The following is an 18,037-nucleotide window of genomic DNA, read 5'->3' on the forward strand; positions in this document are numbered from 1 at the left end:
TAGTAGGTCTGCAAGTTTTAAAGGTTTAAGCCAAGTAATACTCTATTGAGCCACACAGAACTATATAAAGCATGTAGTGAACTGAATGGTGCTAATGTATACACACAAAAACTGATCCAGGCAGACACTGATCATGGTATACTCGTAGAGTCAAACAATAAATATCAGTAAGTGCTGGAAATTGAAAAGAACCAAAATCATTGAGTTCCTTCATAAATTGATTTATAATCACTGGCTGCATTTCAGTGCAACTACTATTAAAAACAAAACAAAACAAACACAAAAAAACCCAACCCACAAAACAAAACTAAACCCCCCAATTCCAATAAACAATACAATTATTTTTAGTATCTATTTTGTGTTGAATCATATTTAAAAGTGTAACATTTTAAAACGTAACACATTTCTGACTATTTTGTAAACTTGTGTGCTAATGTTATCTTAGGTTCTGTTTTGTCTTACACATGGTATAAAAAGGAGTTCTTTGAATTACTAGCTCAAAAGTTTATGTTCTTTTAAACCAGTGTTCTTAAGTTTATCAGGAAGAAGTTTATCTAAAAGTAGTGCTTAATTAAAATTCAGTATATGATACCTTGGGTTTTCACTTAAAGGAGTAAAATCTCACCAAGCAGCTTTTGGTTTTTCTATTTCTCTCACAAAGAGAAAGATTCACTGAAAAAATATTTATGGCATCTCTTTCTTCCCCACCTTGGCAGCCACAGAAGATGGAAAACAAGCTCTTGAGCCTGGCCAGGTATCCAACAGCACTTTTGATCTTGCAGTTTTCTTCTTAGTTCCTCCTTCTAACAGTGAATAATGGTAAAGACTATCAGCATGCAATTATCAGGTTTTGGGATTTCTTACAGCAACTTTAGTTTTATGTACCCTGGTTATAGTACGTAAGGCCAATGGAAAAATAATCAACTTCCTTTTTCTGTTGGATCCCTGACAAACAATTATCAGCTTTTCCCGTAGTTTATTAGCTACTCCAGTTTATACCCAGTAGATGCTACAGATGCTACAAGAAATCTTTTGAATCTTAGCCAGACGATTTGTACAAAACTTCATATTCAAGGATCATGGTTTTTAATTTTGCTGCAATAGTAACCTCATTGGTCTATAATGTAACAATGCTCAGAAGGAAAATGAAGTTCTTATTAGTGCCTGAACATTTTGTGCTGAACTACATTTAATGGTTTTCTTTTTCCTCGCAGAAGAATTTGCTCAGGATAGAAAATAATGAAACACAGGAAAAATAAGTCTGTATGAGCTTTGGGAATAGATAGTCATGTAGTCCTTGACATGGCGTGATGGCTGTAGGGTCAGATATCTCTGGCTAACAGAATGTTTGCTCTCATTTAACTTTCCATATATTAGGTCAATTAATTAAATTTATTTTACAAAGTATTCAACTTTGTGTTTAATATCCCATTAATACCACTACCAGTAGTTAATTCCACTTCATGAGGCAGGGAGACAAGAACTCTTGGTACATGGAAATCTTTCACTGGACTTACGTGGTTAAGCTTCAGTTTGAGAGACAGTGACACCTTTACAATGGTGCCCACTTTTTATTCCATAAAATACTATATTCAGTACTTCCAGAGGAACAGATGTTCTAAGCACATCTGGACTCACTTTGCATCAGGACTAACCTGCAGGACATGTGGGTTTTAGAGATATGTGTATATAGGGCATGATGTATATGACACGAATCAGACAGGACTGGATAGGGTTTGTACTGAGCGTAGCCTCCATGCAAAAGTGCTTTACATAGTGCCAGTCTCATAAATAGCATCCTTTTTTACTTCTCCACTGGTCCAGAAACATTCAGCATCTATGGTATCTGCTGGGTTTTGGTTGTCTGGTAATTCTGACGCCACGTAAAATCAAGTACAAAACAATAAAATACTTACTGTTTTCTCCCCCCCCCCCCCCTTTTTTTTTATTTCTTCCCTTCGCGGTGCTGGTCTTATATAAACCAATTGAATATATCTTGCTTAATCTTTTTATCCCCAGAGTGGCCGCAAAGCTGAATTTAGGGTTGAAGTAATTTTACAAATGTTTATCACTTCCAATGTTAAAAATAAATTGGACCAAGTTGGTGTTTTCAGCTCTCAGAGTTTAAAAGCGAGAATTATAACCGGCTATGCTGGGAACCCGTGATTCAGTGAACTTTAAGCTTTTCTTCAGGCACAGGAAGCTACACTCGTGCTTGTCAAGGAGATTAACAAGAAATCTGATTGAGTCTGGAAGACTATTGCTGCAGTGGATTACAAGTTTGATCTTCTCTTTTTTCAGGGATAAACAACCTCAAGGGCTAGGACACTGGCACAGAAAAGCAGATAATATCGCTGCTGTGAAGAAAAAGTGTGGCCATATGGCAGGCCCAGTAAATGAAAGTGAAGCAATCCATTCAACAAACGTATGGTTATGTACTGTCATACAAAATCATCACTTTTATTTTTGTGTTTGTAGATTAACATGAACCCTTTCTCCAGCTCCTTTCTATCTTATTTATTCAGGCTGCATGTTCTTTGGGAAAGGCCAATCTAGTATTAGGAGTATGCATTGGATCCTGGAGCTATCATAGTGAAAATGTTTAAAATTGAGTCTTTGAATAATCAGATTAGAAGAAACACAGGGATAAGGACTTATATCTGCCGGTGGAGTGTGAAATTTCTAAAACTACATAGTATACTACATAGTAAGGAGGGAAATTCAGGAGAATTTAGCAGCTGACAAAGGGATGTATCCTCTGACTCTTTGATCTCAAGCACTACAGGGCATTCAGAAAATACTTACAAAAAAAATTATATAAAAAATAGAGAGTGTCGCAACTGGTCATTTCCCTCTATACTGCATGTGTTACTGTTTCTTAAACAGGACATATCCCTGAATAGAAAACCAAAACAAACCCAACCCAAGTAACCAAACAGAGCAAAAACAGAGACAACAATAAAAAAGCAGGATTTCAAAGTTCTTTGTAATATTTTTTGTGCTATTGCAAGAGAAATCATCACATATATATTCTATATACAGTTGTTTGCAAAAATAGGGTAGCTACACACCCTAGAATAATGCCCAAAAAATAAATCACAGTAACACCCAAAAGCATTAATTTCAGTGATAGCACATCTGCACTAAATGCAGCTTTTTCACTTTTTGGTGAATGCTCTCTGAGTAAGATCAAGAAAATGATTCTGATGGCTATAACTCTATCCTAAAGTAAGATGATCACTGAATCAGATAAACTATTAATCTGGTTAAAGCTTGTTTCTCCTATTTTGCCAAGGCTGAGGTGCTTTGCAGCAAAAAGCAGCCAGGACACTTCCTGCCAAGAGCCACACATCTCATGCATGTTTCATAAATATGTTTCTCCACTGAAAACACAAGGATTAAGCAAACACTAGTTCAGTTTGCAAAAAGCTTCCACTATGAATAACTCCAACAGAAATCTTGGCTCTATTTAAAGCAACAGTAAATTCTCACTGCATTCAGTATGTCTAACATTTTACCTCTAATTTTTAGCAACAATACAAACCCTTTCAATTTAAATGAGAGTAAATAAGTAATATCAGTGCACTGAGTAAGATGATGCCTATTTTTATTACACTTCTTATGCTTCTAAACCCCCAAAAGATGCCTTCTTACCATTAACCAAAATATCCTTAAAATTTGTGTAGATGAATCCAAGCTTATGCCTGCATTAAAAGTTCATAGAAAATATTAACTGAAAGAAGCCAAGCTATCACAATAAAGCTTTGCCATTTGTAACATAACATCACCGCATGCCGAAATTTTGTGTGAAATAGATCAGTTCTCCAGAAAGCACCTTTTATAGCAAGACAAAAGGTATTTCAACAAAATAGCAATGCTGTATTTAAAAGAGTATTGATAGAGTCCTCCTTTACTTTAAAAATCATAAACTTTATGCAAAAATGGAGAAATAAATATAAACACCAGCAAGGTTTGCTTTTCATGTATGATAGGTTACCAATGTGGAATATTAAAACACCCTAAGAAACAGGCTTATTGCCTAATATGCATTATGACCATAATGACTACCACAGCACCTCAAACACTTGGGAACCCAGTGAAGAGAAGATAAATTTTGCTTCCCAGACAGTAAAATGGTAAGAGAGCTGTTCACAAACAGCTACTGGGTGACTGCAGTAGCCTCCGCTGCTCTAACAATGCACAGATGTACGTGCAGCTGGAAGGGCTTGAAGGGTTGGCGTAGCACATCACTCAGTGGCCCTCTTCCAACCCTGGCGACGCAGAGCTCAGTCCGAGAAACCCTGCCTGCTGCTTGCCCGGTGTGACTGTCTCTCTTTTAAGAACTGATGTCCCCATACAGATCCAGCTGCAAAAGGACATACCATTTTCATGAAGAAAAGAAGAGCATATGCCATTTAAACACCACAGATGAGCACTCTGCAGCGGCTGCATGCACCTCACCATGTTAATATGTAACATATCACCTGACGTGCAAGTATTACAACACGTTTCATGTGTGTATACTATATCTAAGGCATGTATTATGTGTGCATTTTTGTGCATACTTTAGTAGAAATTATGTTATACTTACAGCTGCAAAAAACCCCCACTTATTTATAATGAACATTCTTCATCCTGTTTGTATTTTGTAGTGTGCAAATAATCCTACAGCTCTTTTTTCTTTCATTCAAATAACCATCATGGAAACAGTGCAAATCCTTCACTCTTGCCCTTTAAAATCATTAAGTATGTTGTAGATTGCATAAGCTTGCAAGGCAGAGGGCAGTGCTGCACAGCAGTAACTGAGATAGCTCTTAACAATCTTGCCTGGAGACCAGCAGCCGTGGCCTTACGGTAGTGTCAGGTAGCTCTGCTAGCCTGAGCAGATTCAGTGTGCTATGCTCATGTGGCTGGACTGCTACCAGAGTGAAAAGAAAAGGCTGGTTTGCCCAAAGGTGTACTGCTGTGTAATGCAGCATTTTGGTGAATAGGTTTCCTTAAGGCTTAGGGCGTACTTGAAAGTGAACTGTATGGTCCCTTAACTGATGGCATTAGCCAGCATATCCAATCACACCTCTCACCAGAAATCAGAAGTTAATTTTTCTCCTCTGTTGGAAGTTGCATGCACTAATTAGTCCTAAGAAAACTAATAGTCAAGATTGCTTTTAAAAAAGCAAGGCTTATTTGGCTTAGAAAATTGGACTAGATGATCTTTTGAGGTCCCTTCCAATCTCTAACCTACTGTGATAAAATCCAAAATAGTACAGTAATAGCAATTCTACAGAATTAATATCATTAGGTAAAAAGAAATTATACAAAACCTGACCTTGGTAAAGTTAAATGTATGTATATACAAAATAGTAAATATACAAAGTAGCTCTAAAGGTCATCTCTGACCCCTTGGATTGATAAAGTGACTTGTGAATCATCTCTACTTGCGGTGGTTTAATCCCAGCTGGCAACTAAGCCCCACACAGCCACTCACTTATTCCCCCGAGTGGGATGGGGAAGAGAATTGGAAGGGTAAGAGTAAGAAAGCTCATTGAGATAAAGATAGCTTAATAAGTAAAAGCTGTGTGTACAAACAAAACAAAACAAAGAATTCATCCACCACTTCCCATCAGCAGGCAGGTATTCAGTCATTCCCAGGAAAAATAGAGCTCCATCATGTGTAACGGGTACTTGGGAAGAAAAACGACATCACTACCAATGTCCTCTCCATCATTCTTCCCCCAGCTTGACATGCTGAGCATGACCTCATATGGTATGGGATACCGCTTGGGTCAGTGGGGGTCAGCTGTCCCAGTTGTGTCTCCTCCCAGCTTCCACAGCCCCAGTCTTCTCGCTGCCGGGGTGGAGTGAAGAGCAGAAAAGGCCTTGACTCTGTGTAAGTACTGCTCAGCAACAACTAAAACATCCCTGTGTCACCAATACTTTCCAGCACAAATTCAAAACATAGCCCCATACCAATTACTGTGAAGAAAATTGGCTCTATCCCAGACAAAACCATCACAATACCCAACTGAAAATCCAGTTCTAAAGGGAAATGTTGGTCTCATACAAAGCAATCATGAAACTCCACTTGGCTGCAGTGACATGAAAATATCACCCTGGATGATCCTTCTTTCCTCCCTGACCCTGAAATATTAAAAGGCTCTTAATACAACGCCTGCTGTAGCTGACAGGAAACTCTCTTCTAATTTAACCAGGTTTTGTATCAGTCCTTGTACAATGTTACACAAAACTGGTTAGAACCAAGTAATACTGTTCTGGATCTACAAAGATCCCTACTTGGTATTAACAACCTTTCAGTAGAAAACAAAGCACTAGAGAATACAAATACCTTTGTGTCCTTTACAGATGCACTTCTAAGTCAAATACGTATCTTATGATATTCTTTGTGCATGCAATGCCAACTTTTTTTGGTTTTAAGGTACCAAATCACATACTCATACAATGTTTAAACAGCTAATAATCGTCTAGGTATTTAATTCCTCTTTTCAGATATTTTTTTTCCCTAGGTATTTAATTCCTCTTTTCAGATATTGTTTTGGTGAGGGTACAATACACCTTCTTGTTCAGAGAGGCCAGGTGTCCACCAGTGATCCTCAGTTTGTTGGTAGGTATTTTGGTATGAAGGCAATTTTTTATTTCAAATTCTTCAGAGTTTTACTTGAATCATTTAATGTTCCTGCTTACTCAGGAAGCAGGTGTCACAGCTGTAATGAGGTGGTGATTGGAAAAGGTGCTATTCCTTTTTAACACAAAAGTAGCCAGTGTTTCTAGCATGTCAAGAAATAGCAAAGCCATAACAGAAGGAAAGCTCCTGACAAGCAGAAGATATATGAATGAAGAGGATTTCTCAGGCTAGTAAGCAGAAACCCTGGCTATCTAGCTGAAGAAAGGATAAGAGCATAAAGACTGAAGACAAGAAAAATTGAGACCTTAGGCAACAAACACATCTATACACATTTGTATACTGCTGTCACTGAGCTTTTTTCATTTTCAATAAATGCAACATACAAACAAAAAATCCATCCAATTTTCTGTGTCAAAATTCATGTAGAAAAACATTTCCCTGTGACAATAATTTCTAATGGAGAAATTCATTACGCTTCCGCTGCACATTTTACATCCTCTGCTTTCCTATGCCTGAGTGGGTAGGCCACTTGTTTCTGTCTCTCCATTCTCCTTGCTTTGACGATAACAAATCTCTCTTTCTGGGGTCTCAAAAAGCTCATTCTTCTTTCCCATAAAAGCCTTCTGTGATGACTGAGAAACACAGCAAAATACATCTATGCAGAACTTCAGATACACTACTGAACTGTTTATTTTGTGGTTTATGTGCACACAGGTAGATAATGGAATGTTAAGCTTCATCCAGAAGAGCTCCACTATTTATGAAGCAAACTGTTTAAGCTCCATGAGCTGCTGAATGCAGCTACAAGACTCATTTGACTGCTAGGGCAAGCACCTAGGCTTCAGGATTAGGAGGTCTATTGCTATATACAATATTAAATCATATCTACCTGCCTAACCACTGCATGCTGTGCTCCATGGTAGAAATATTTCTTTGGCAAGATACTCTAATTTTGAGGATCCCATTGCAATTTGTCCTCTATTCTTTATCAGCTCAAGCTCAGGTTATTAAATTGCAGAATTTGTAAGAACTTGACTAATCTTTACTCCAGCTAGCAGACCAGTTGTGAAATATTTGATTTGATATAGGAAACTGGTAAGGTTTGAGTCATCTTTTTTATCCTCTCAACCTAAATATTGCATGGCAGTCTAGATCACCTTTAAGCTCACAGCTGCTGTAGCCTGGACCATTAGTCAACTCCTGACTTATTCCCCTCTGCCAGGGATTGATAAAAGCAAACCATTGCCAGGGTGCTGGATAAAGAGCAGTTTGGGTGGTGGTTTTTCACTACGTACCTACCTACCTACCCACGCATCCATCCATCCATACAGAAGACTCCTTTTGTGTTTTATATGTTGTGCCGTCAGCATAAAACAGCTCCTGAAAATTTTGTCTCTCCTTATTTTGGGAAGAGAGATGTTCAACTGCTTACTCTGTGACACTGCATTACAGAAAAAGGGATGTGGACCCCTCTCCAATGCTGAATAACAATTTACTGAACAACTCCTTCTGGTGACTCAGCTGTTAAATTTTCATACATAGAAATAAAATTGGATACAAGATTTTCTGAAATCCTTTTCCTATTCAAAGGTGTAAGACAAGTTTTGATCAGGTACAATACGGTATGGTGAGATATAAAATACTAGGATCTTAAGCTAATACAAATCATTACTGACACTGAAATCATTAAGAGAAAGTGTATCAAATTAAAATACATACAGTTCAGGTACGATTTATATGTACATTTTACACAGATCTTACTTAGATAAATTAAAGCTTGAAGAATACCATTACGAGGCTATGTAGAAAGAAATATTATTTTCAAAATTAATCATAAACCTGGTTTCATTTTTATTTCACACCATTGCATTAATACAAACTTGTCATTAGCAGTCTAAATTCAGAACATCAGACCTTCTTCTGCAGTCATTCTGTCTCTTTATTTTGAATAGTAATTTAAACCCACTGGAACATCATGCTTGTTTTTATTCTCAACCTAATTCTCACTGCATCCTAATAGGCCAAGCAGTCACGGTATGGGTGATGAAGAACTCCTGCATTTCTTAAATACATGTAGAAACTGATGGACATAGACAGAGAAAGCTCCTGCACCAAAATGAAAAACTTGGTGCAATGGATGTAAAAAGTGATTCAGCTCCATCTGCCTCTTCAGTCAAATGTATATTACTCCTTTTTTTTTTTTTTTTTTTTTTCCTGGAATAATTTCTGAATTTACCTGGGCTTTTATTAAGGGGAGGGAGAGGTATGATCTGCATGTGCAGAAAACCACTTCAGTAACTGATCCCTGGTAATTTTAAGCACATTGTCTCTCTTGCTGGGATGAATTTTCCTCCCCTAAACTTCGGAAATGCTACGAAGTTAAATGTTTGACACATTATGAAGACAAGAAGGAGATTATCCCCTGAACCCTCTATCAAAATCCCATAGACTATCATGAGATGTGATACTAGAGTAGGAAGTCTGAAATTGGGATGAAAATCTGTTTTATTCCTGGTGATAATGAGTCCTGCTACCTTCCTGCTCTCAGTCTAGGGGAAAAAAAAAAAAAATGTTATCAGTACTGAGGAAATCTTATTAGATTCAACCCCATTTTAAACAGCTAGGACCAAAATCTTCATTCAGACACACTGGTGCCACCCCATTAAATTCCAGCAGTGGCACCACTGGTAGAGAAAAATGGCACTCAGATTTTTCACCATTAAGTAATCTGTTTTCATTACCTTCTCAGCAGTCTGTTTCATTTGCCTGCAGTAGGGAAAGCAAAATTAGAAAACATTTCATGTTCATAGTTAGTTTGCTTCGACATGAAAAAAACAAGTCTATAAATTTGCCTATTGGGTTATGCCTTGTGCAGTTCTCTTGTAAAGTTGTCTTTACATTATAGTGATGAACTGTAAATGGCGTAGTGCATTATTTTGTCCAAAGTAATTCAAATTAATGATCCTAGAAATATTATTTGAGGTGTCTATGTTATAAAGCATTGCCAGTAGTCATGACTATTACCAGCACAATTTCTATTCTCCTTTGTAATGTATGCATTGCCATGTGATAATAAACTATTTTACAATCATGTTCAGAACCTGCGGTCTCTTGATGGAGTTTCACATGTGAGTCTTGTATCAGTTCTGTAGTAAATGAATGGCAGGTAAATACTGATAGCGAACTATCAAAAGTCTAAATGTTTTGTTCTTGCCTTGACTTGAATACTTAAATTTTCATTTCACATTACCTAAAGTAATACTGATTCTGACTGAAAATAAAAGAAAAAAACCCCAACCCATGCAACTCAAAATGCAGTGATATCATAGGCTCTTCAGCTTGTAACTGTTTGAATGACATTAGCTTAAAACATCTAAAAATTACCTGTTAGTTTCATTTACATGACTCTTTAGAAAAGGAAAAAGAAAAAAATGTATAACTCTTGTGGTTTAGATAAATGCTACTCTAGATGCTAAAACCAGACTTGCTTCTTATGAATGAAACTGTATTTTTTCACATTCTACTGGCTCATGTTATTCTTGCTAAGAAAGCAAGATACCAACCATAGATAATAAAATTATGAAATTAGAAAAAAACACCAGAAGTTCATCATCAGTTGGAAGGCACCAGAATTAACACACATTTGGGAAACATGCCATCATAGTGGTATCCAGAGGCACTCTTAATAATCTTAGAAATCAGAGGAGGAGATGAAACGATCTGAGCTTCATATGAACATCTCATGAATAAATAGTGATGCCAAGACCACTTCCAAGGAAAAGCGGACTGATCGTGAAATCAGAAAAGCATTAAGGCAGCTTGCAACAGAGAGGTCTAAAGAGTAAGCTTCTCTGTTAAGTAATATATATTTAAAAAAAACTCTTATTATGGCAATGATGCAAGTGAACTCCTATTAATTTTTTTTTTTTTTTTTTGAGTTCTCATAGACCTGCTGTGCTTCACTTTGTCTTGGAGAAATTTTCTAGCTCATACAATTGCTTTCATAATAAGGCTGGCCAATGACAATAACTTTGCATGTACTTGCACCTATCTATTTTCTTTTTTCCTAGAACTCATTTTCCGTTCTAAATACTTTTTAAATTCCTTTAAGAACTTTTCAACCTTTCTTTCTGACAAAGTATTACAGTCCAATCAGCACTAAACATACATTTGCTTAGTTTTAAAGGTCATTCAATAGTCACACACCAAACTATCTTTAAAGGTAAAGCAGAGCTTGAAAACATCTGAAATCTATTTCTTTAGATGACATTTGCCTAGAAATGCTATGCAAAATTTAAATTATTTTTAATATCAGGCACACCCTTCTAATTTCTTAGAGGCAGTGAGATATTTAACACTCACAATGAACTTTCCTCACTGCGGGCAAATAACACAAATCCTACTTACTGGCTATACTAAAAATACAACCAAAGGAAATACACTACAACTTGCTGCAAGAGTGTGTGTTCATGTGCCAAAACTATGGAAACCTGTAATTCTTTCTGTCCTAGGTGAGCAGAATTAATTTCAGATTTGGTCACCCTGCTGCATCTCAGGATCACTGATAAGGAGGTGCAGAATAATCTGACAGTGGCAGGCAAAATGCTGTATTGTAAAAATAACAGACAAATCTTCTGTCTGTGGCTCATTAACAAGACACACAGGCCAGGCCTACACTGATCATTCAAAATAAACCTGACACAAACTTGAGGTTAGCAGCTGTATCTATCTTGGCCAAAACACAGACAGCAGAGTATTGGCCTTTTTAAGGTAACAGAACATCATTTTGAGCAAAATTACAGATCACAGTGTTAATGAAGGACCTCAGTTTGGGATTTAGTTGTTTTATAAAAGTTAACAGCCAAAGATGAACATTAAAAGCTAAACTAATAAAAATCTAAACTGCAATCACTTCATGATGCCTGCAGGGAATATCATCTTTGACTTCATGGAGAAGAAAGAGTTAGTTAGAAGATGGCTTTAAAGAAGCTTTAAAGATGCTTGAATATTTTAACATAGATGGAATATTGCCAAGCTGTGGAAACAGTTCTCTTTCAGAAATAGTACACTACAAAAATGCAAAGAAACGTACTGAATACTGAGAGACCGCTAGTGAGCAGTTATAAACTAAGGCCAAGCATGTGCTTTGGTTTTAAATGGAACAAATAGTTCCTCTGTCCCTAAGGAAAACTCAGAATAGAAAAAGGTAAGCAAGGATTTGAGACCTTGCAGGTCTGGAATTTTATGAAATTATGAAATAACAAAAAAGGAAACAGGGATTAACAAAGTGCATTTGTAAGTTTAAACCAACCAAACCAAACCAACAAATACCTCCCTCCCCCAAACTACTAAGGAAATAATAACAGATCACTAGGACAGATCAACTATAGTTAACTATATCAAAAAATGTGGAACTTCTAGGGATCTAAGGAACACACAGTGTCATACTACCAATAATATTGATGAATTTCAATGCTTGTAGATACCAAAGCTGAAGATTTAGGCAAGTGATGAATTTCTGCCCACAGAATAACTTAATACAGACTTACTGTAAATACTGCAGTGAGAAATTAGTCCCATGGAACTAAAAAATAGTAGTGTGTTTGTATGAAAATAATGTTGGACAAGCTGCTGTCACACAAAATATGTGGCATTCTTCATCTGACCCAGTTTCCTTTTGGAAATTATTTAACCTTTTAAATTACTGAATATTTCAAGCATTAAAATTGAGAAAGAAACAGAATTTTTATGATGCTTACTAGTTTTACGTTAGGCAAGTACAGTGACTATTGCCCATTACCACTTTTAAGTTGTAATCGAAGGAAAGAAAGGAAATACTGCAACAGAACCATCTACTTCCCCAAAATATTCGGATAGCAACCACAGTCCCCAAGGACACTACAGACTTTACCCACCACTGTAAACATCATCTCAGTCATAACGCTCATTTGCTTCTTCAGGCTCCACGAAAGCCTCTCAAACAAGTGAAAACTTCAAGTAAATCTACCATTTTGGTATATAACAAAGATGATCTGAACTGCTACCAAAGACACCACATACAATTGCACACAAGGTTTTTTCACATAAAAGACGAAGTCTCTGCAAATACTGTTAATTTGCTGTCAATTACTACAGAATAGTTTTTCTTCTGTTGCTGCTCAGTTTGTTAATATATCCGTCAGCTATGGTTATCTGCATTCTCAAGAGTCTACTTTTAAGTGGACTGAAACATACCAAGACAGGAACAGCTGTACAGTCATAGTCCAGAATGATATCCCTTACCCAAGAAGGTATCAGATGCTCACAGAAAAGCACAAAGAATCTACTGATAGTTACAGACTTGCAAGACCTAGGCACGCACTGAAATATGAGAATTCACCCTTGCTAAAAGCTGTTTTTGTTCTTACATGAAAATCTGATTTCTGAAATCCTGTACCCATGCTCTGCTTAGGGTGTGTTTCCCTTTCTTAAAAGTGGGATCCACAGGGAATCTTGAATATGTTCCTAGAATTTTATTTTTTCCAGTGTTCAAGAGTGTCTTCCTAACAAATTGCTTACAACTTTAAAAAAGGCAACCAACCTACCCACAAACCAGAAAAAAGAAATATAAGAAACTAAGCCTTTTGCACAACTTGGTGCTTCCCTCCTTTCCTCCAGCAACATATGGCAACATCTTTTGCCTCCCTGCTGGACAATGACTTCTTAGCGCTTTTTCGCTACCAAAACTTTTTAAAGTAGAAAAATTCAGGTACAACTAAAAAAATACCTATATATGCACACACAAATACATGCTTTCAAATTCTTGCAGACTGGTGTACTGCATGGACATGCAACTACTTCTCTGAAGTCAACAGACTGTGTATAAAGCCCACCAAGACAACTCTGCTTTCTTGTTGAGAAATTAGTTTTTGCTTACTATTTGATCTTACCAACTGTTAATAGGAGGATATTCTCATTTTGCAAAGTTAAAGAGCAGACACTTCAAGTTTCAGACGTTTATTAGGCCTCATCAAAAACTTTCAAACACATGATTAAGTGCAGTGTGAGGCAAGTTTGATTATTTCCAGGATGATAAAGCATGACAATTGTGCGGATGACTTTTGGAAGACCTTTCTGTGCAGCTTATGGAGATGAGTGTGCTGTTCAGAAGTCAGGACGGTCCTTTTTCAGTCTACTGTAGTCTACGTTAACTGAGTAGAACTAGGAAAGAGAGGGGGGGAAAAGTGAGTATCCATTTTCTATAGTATCTACTAAAAAACATACATAATTTGAACTCACGTCAGGAAGCTGAAATCATAGTTTGAGTCTGGACACTAAACAATAATAAATAAATAAAACCTTTGACGAGCAGTAACATTTTAATAGTATCTTCATTCTGCATACAGTACTAGAAGCTCTGCATTTAAAGTTAGGCAGTGCTTGTGTCTACAACTAGAGAAAAACCTGTATATCTCTTGTTTAAACCCAAGAATTAAAAGCGCATTCACGGGAAGTTCTTACAGTAGTGCTAAGTTTATTTTTTGTGCCCCCAAATCTTTATACTGAAGCACCACCTTGCTTGCCAAATGGCACAAAGAATGGTGTACACAATGAGATCACAAGTGAACATTTTGGAGCACTGCTGCAGAAGTTTGGTTTAAGCATCTGCATCCAGAACTGTAAGATATGACAAGGAGGAAGGAAAGTAAGAATAGATCCTTTCACACTCAGTTCATATTAATAAAGTTGGATCCCATTACAGTAGCAATTCAAAACAGCCCAAGCAGTCACTGAGGACAATGAGTCTCCAGACTAAAAGCATATTTTGGCATCCCAGACTGACTTGACATCAGCCACGTGATACTACAGCTTTTCTTTAAAAATTAAGAAATATTTATCTATTAGCTTGATTATTTTTAGTTATGACCAAATGTAGTATTTCTTTTTACTTCCTCAAAGAAAACAAAACAGCCTCCAGCACACTCAAATTAAACCTTTCTGTGAAAATCCTGCAGTAATGATCAGATCTTCAACTCTGTTTTGGGAAGACTGAGGAAGTTGACACACCTCCTCAGTCTTTTTCGTAAACTTGAGAGAAGTTTACAAAAAAAAAACTGCACCAAACACTAAAACTTGTAGCACAGCTTTTTACTCAACAGTCATCCTCAGTTTAAGAGTATCTGCTTTTCCATTTCCCACAGTACAGATATGGAAGAAAAAAATCCCCAATGATACACACACACCCAAATATGGTAAACCCCAAGGTTGTGTTTGCATGGTAAGAGAGAACAGGAATGCTACACAGGGCATGCACGCTTTAAGAGAATTTGTGCTGTGCACCAAGTTAAATTTGCCTCTTTTAGACACTTAAGAAACAGTAACATTCCAGAAACAGCAATGAAAACAGTATCGTGTTCTCCTGGACCTTAAGGGGAGTCACAACGTACTTTATTTTGGAGTGGGGTTTTTTTGCCGATTTCAGCAGTTGGAATGGTAAGATACAGTACTGACCAGACACTAGCTTTGAAAATATTGTAGGTTTACTTTTTTAATAGCTTAAAGATAATCCTTAACTATTCTTAACAGGAACCTAATAAAAGAGCACTTTAGTAAAAATCTAATAAAAACATAATTTCTGCAAACTACCAAATGTTTTACACATCTTTGCATGCTTCCTCATTAGTTCATGGAAATTACTTGATTACTTAAAGAACACTGCTATTGCATCCGGTTACTTACAGACAACTGTTTTGTTTCCAAACAATCAACTGTAGAACTGAATCAGTGTTTATGTTACACACTGACATTTTCCTGCTGTGCTTCTCATGAGTAAAGGCCAACAGTTTTAAGCTTAGAAAGCTTTAGTTCAGAACTTACATGGTTTTATCCTTCTCCCTATAGTTTATTTCTGAGTATTATGAGCTGATACATTCTTCCTCTCACATATGATTCCTCTTTTTCTCACAGTGTAATATGTACAACTGCTTCCATACAGAATTATTTCACCCCATTACCAACCAACTCTAGAAAAAATTTAATTCACAGCTCAGTTCTCTCTGCTTGGAGTTCTACAGACAAGCAAACATTGCACAGCAGAGGAAATACATCACTCATTCAGCTACTTCCCAATATACTCAAACATCTTAAAGCAGTGATTTTATGTTTACCTTGTACTGGTCACTGGGAGCCAGCTTGTTCCAAGGTTCTGGATTATTGGTCTTGTCCCAGCTATTGAGAAATATATGAGAATATATTAAGAAAAATCAAACTACCTTCAAAATAAATAAAATTCATATGTGGTTATTAGGCCATGGAGTGTCACCCATCCAAGTCCACTTACACAGAAGAAGATGCACTCCTTTGTTAGCAGTCTCTAAATATTATACAACAAACAGATCTTCAAATCAAGGAAATATCCCCACACTTAGTGCCAATGATACTGCAGCAAAACATTAAGGCCTCCAGAAACATAAAAACCAAAGCAGTGAAGTTTCCTTTAATATATGCAGCTAATGGACTGGGCACTGTTAATTATTTTATACACACCTGACATCAGGGTTGAACATTGCCAAACGCAAAAGATACAGGCCTGCGCCAACGCCTCCAGATCCGATGATCAAAAACAGAGGGATCAACTATAAGAAAAAACCAAAAATGTTACACCAGAATATAACAAATAGTATTATTACCCAGCATTTCTAGCTAGCACAGTGACAAACCAAAGGGCAAGCTCACATACTTTGCGCCATAATGCACAGCCCTCTAGACCCCTGACATAAGCTTCCTGTGTGCAGGACACGCCTGGGGTCAGAGAGAGATTAGCAGCTATGAAGAGGGAGACACGGGAAACATACTGCTACATGCAGGACAACCAAACGTCCTGTAACAGCACATTCCTGAAGCACAAACATTAGTCATTCCACCGTCCAAAACAGTCCCTGCTATTGTACCCCTGATCATAACGAAATGGCGAGTGGGGAAGTATAAGGTAAGAGGCGAGCAGATCAGTGACAGAGCCACCTTGACCGTCGCTGATGCATTACGAGAAGGACCCACATATACCACCAAAAAAAAAAAAAAGAAGGACGTGGCGGTGTCTCCCGGACGAGCCCTGAGCTGCCCCCACGCTGTCAGCCCCCGGAGGGGCCAAGCATCCAAGGGGAAAGGAAATAGACAAACGAGAAGGGCAGCCGAAGGGCCGTGAGCACCGGTCAACGACGGGGGGGGTGCGGGGGGGTGCGGAGGGGAGAGAGCGGAGGGCGCGGAGGGCGGCCCGCCGGGACACGGCCGCCGGGCACTCACGCTGGGGTGCTTCTTGGCGTGGCTGATGATAACGCGAAACATGGCGGCAGCAGGCGAAGATCTCCCTTTCTACCAGATTCAAGTGCCCGTCCAATCCCTTCAGCTGCCGAGGCCCAATGTCACCCGAGGCCCCCGGCACAGCAGGTGCCCGTAGCTGCAGCCCGGATGTAGCGGGTCAGGCGTTCGCCTGTCCGCCATCCGCCGCGGCATCCCCGCCCTGCGCTCTCCGCGGCAGCCCGCTCCGACATCGCCAGCGCTCCGGGCTCCGCAGCTCCTGTGCTAGCGGGCTCCCGGCCGGCAGCGCCAAGCGGAGAACAGGCACCTGCAGGGGCACCCCGAACTCTCTGCAGGGCACCGAGCAGGCGCCAACGCCGAGCAGCGTCCCGCCGCCTTGCCCCGCCCGCTGTGAGCGCGATAGCGGAAATGCCTGCGCTGAGGTCAGCGCTGTGCCCGCAGACAGATCATACACTGTAGCCGGGCGTTGGGAGCTTCCAGCGGTCGGTCCTTCAGGGCTGCACGCCTCCCGTCGCCTCCTCTCACCTCCATTTGCTTCCCCTCCCTGGCGCCTTCCCCTCACGCCTCCTTCTAGCCTCTGCCACGAAGCCGGGGGCCAGGAGCCGCCGCAGCCTTCCCGCTCGGCACCTGCCCTCTCCTCTGTGGTAACCGGACGGCTTTGAAGGTGTGCGGCGGTGTGTGGGTGCCCAGGTGTGCACCTGTATTCGCCTCCTCCGCTCTAAGGTAAACTTCACTGTGGAGGTCTGTCTTTGCCATCACGTGGGTTAAAGGCTGAGGTGGTGGTTAAAAGTGAGGCAGGAGTTAGGGTTTTGTTGGCTTGAAAAACATAAAAGAGTGAAATTAATCATAAAACCGCCAAGTTAATTATTATGGTATAGTTAGGGTGGCAAAAGTTGGGTGCATATGCAGCCCTGTGAGAGACCTTTGATAGTCACATTCAGTGTACACATGATAACACAATGAAAAACTTGTCTTTGGCAGAGAGGAAGTCTTTCATACTTTGGCCAAGGTTGGGTTGGAATTTGTCATTCATTAGGTAAGAAAGCCAACAGGATGTTGGGTTGCATCAACAAGGGCATCACCAGCAGAGGTAAAGAAGCC

The 18,037-nt window shown here is 38.9% G+C and overlaps 1 protein-coding gene across 1 annotated transcript; it reads right to left on the bottom strand.

The window, feature by feature from the left end:
* Positions 1-13,620: 13,620 nt before the first annotated feature.
* NDUFA4 (NDUFA4 mitochondrial complex associated) lies at positions 13,621-17,076 on the bottom strand. The gene is made up of 4 exons (XM_061344708.1): positions 16,922-17,076; positions 16,166-16,254; positions 15,787-15,847; positions 13,621-13,840 (listed from the first exon to the last, which is right to left on the bottom strand). The coding sequence occupies exons 1-4, from the start codon at positions 16,961-16,963 to the stop codon at positions 13,784-13,786; spliced, it is 249 nt and encodes an 82-aa protein (XP_061200692.1). The 5' UTR covers positions 16,964-17,076; the 3' UTR covers positions 13,621-13,783.
* Between the last annotated feature and the right edge of the window lie 961 nt (positions 17,077-18,037).

The sequence above is a fragment of the Neopsephotus bourkii genome, unplaced genomic scaffold (assembly GCF_033783945.1).
Source record: "Neopsephotus bourkii isolate Nb327-2 ecotype Australia unplaced genomic scaffold, CSIRO-AGI_Nbou_v1 NB_233, whole genome shotgun sequence".
In the NCBI taxonomy this organism is placed as follows: Eukaryota; Metazoa; Chordata; class Aves; order Psittaciformes; family Psittacidae; genus Neopsephotus; species Neopsephotus bourkii.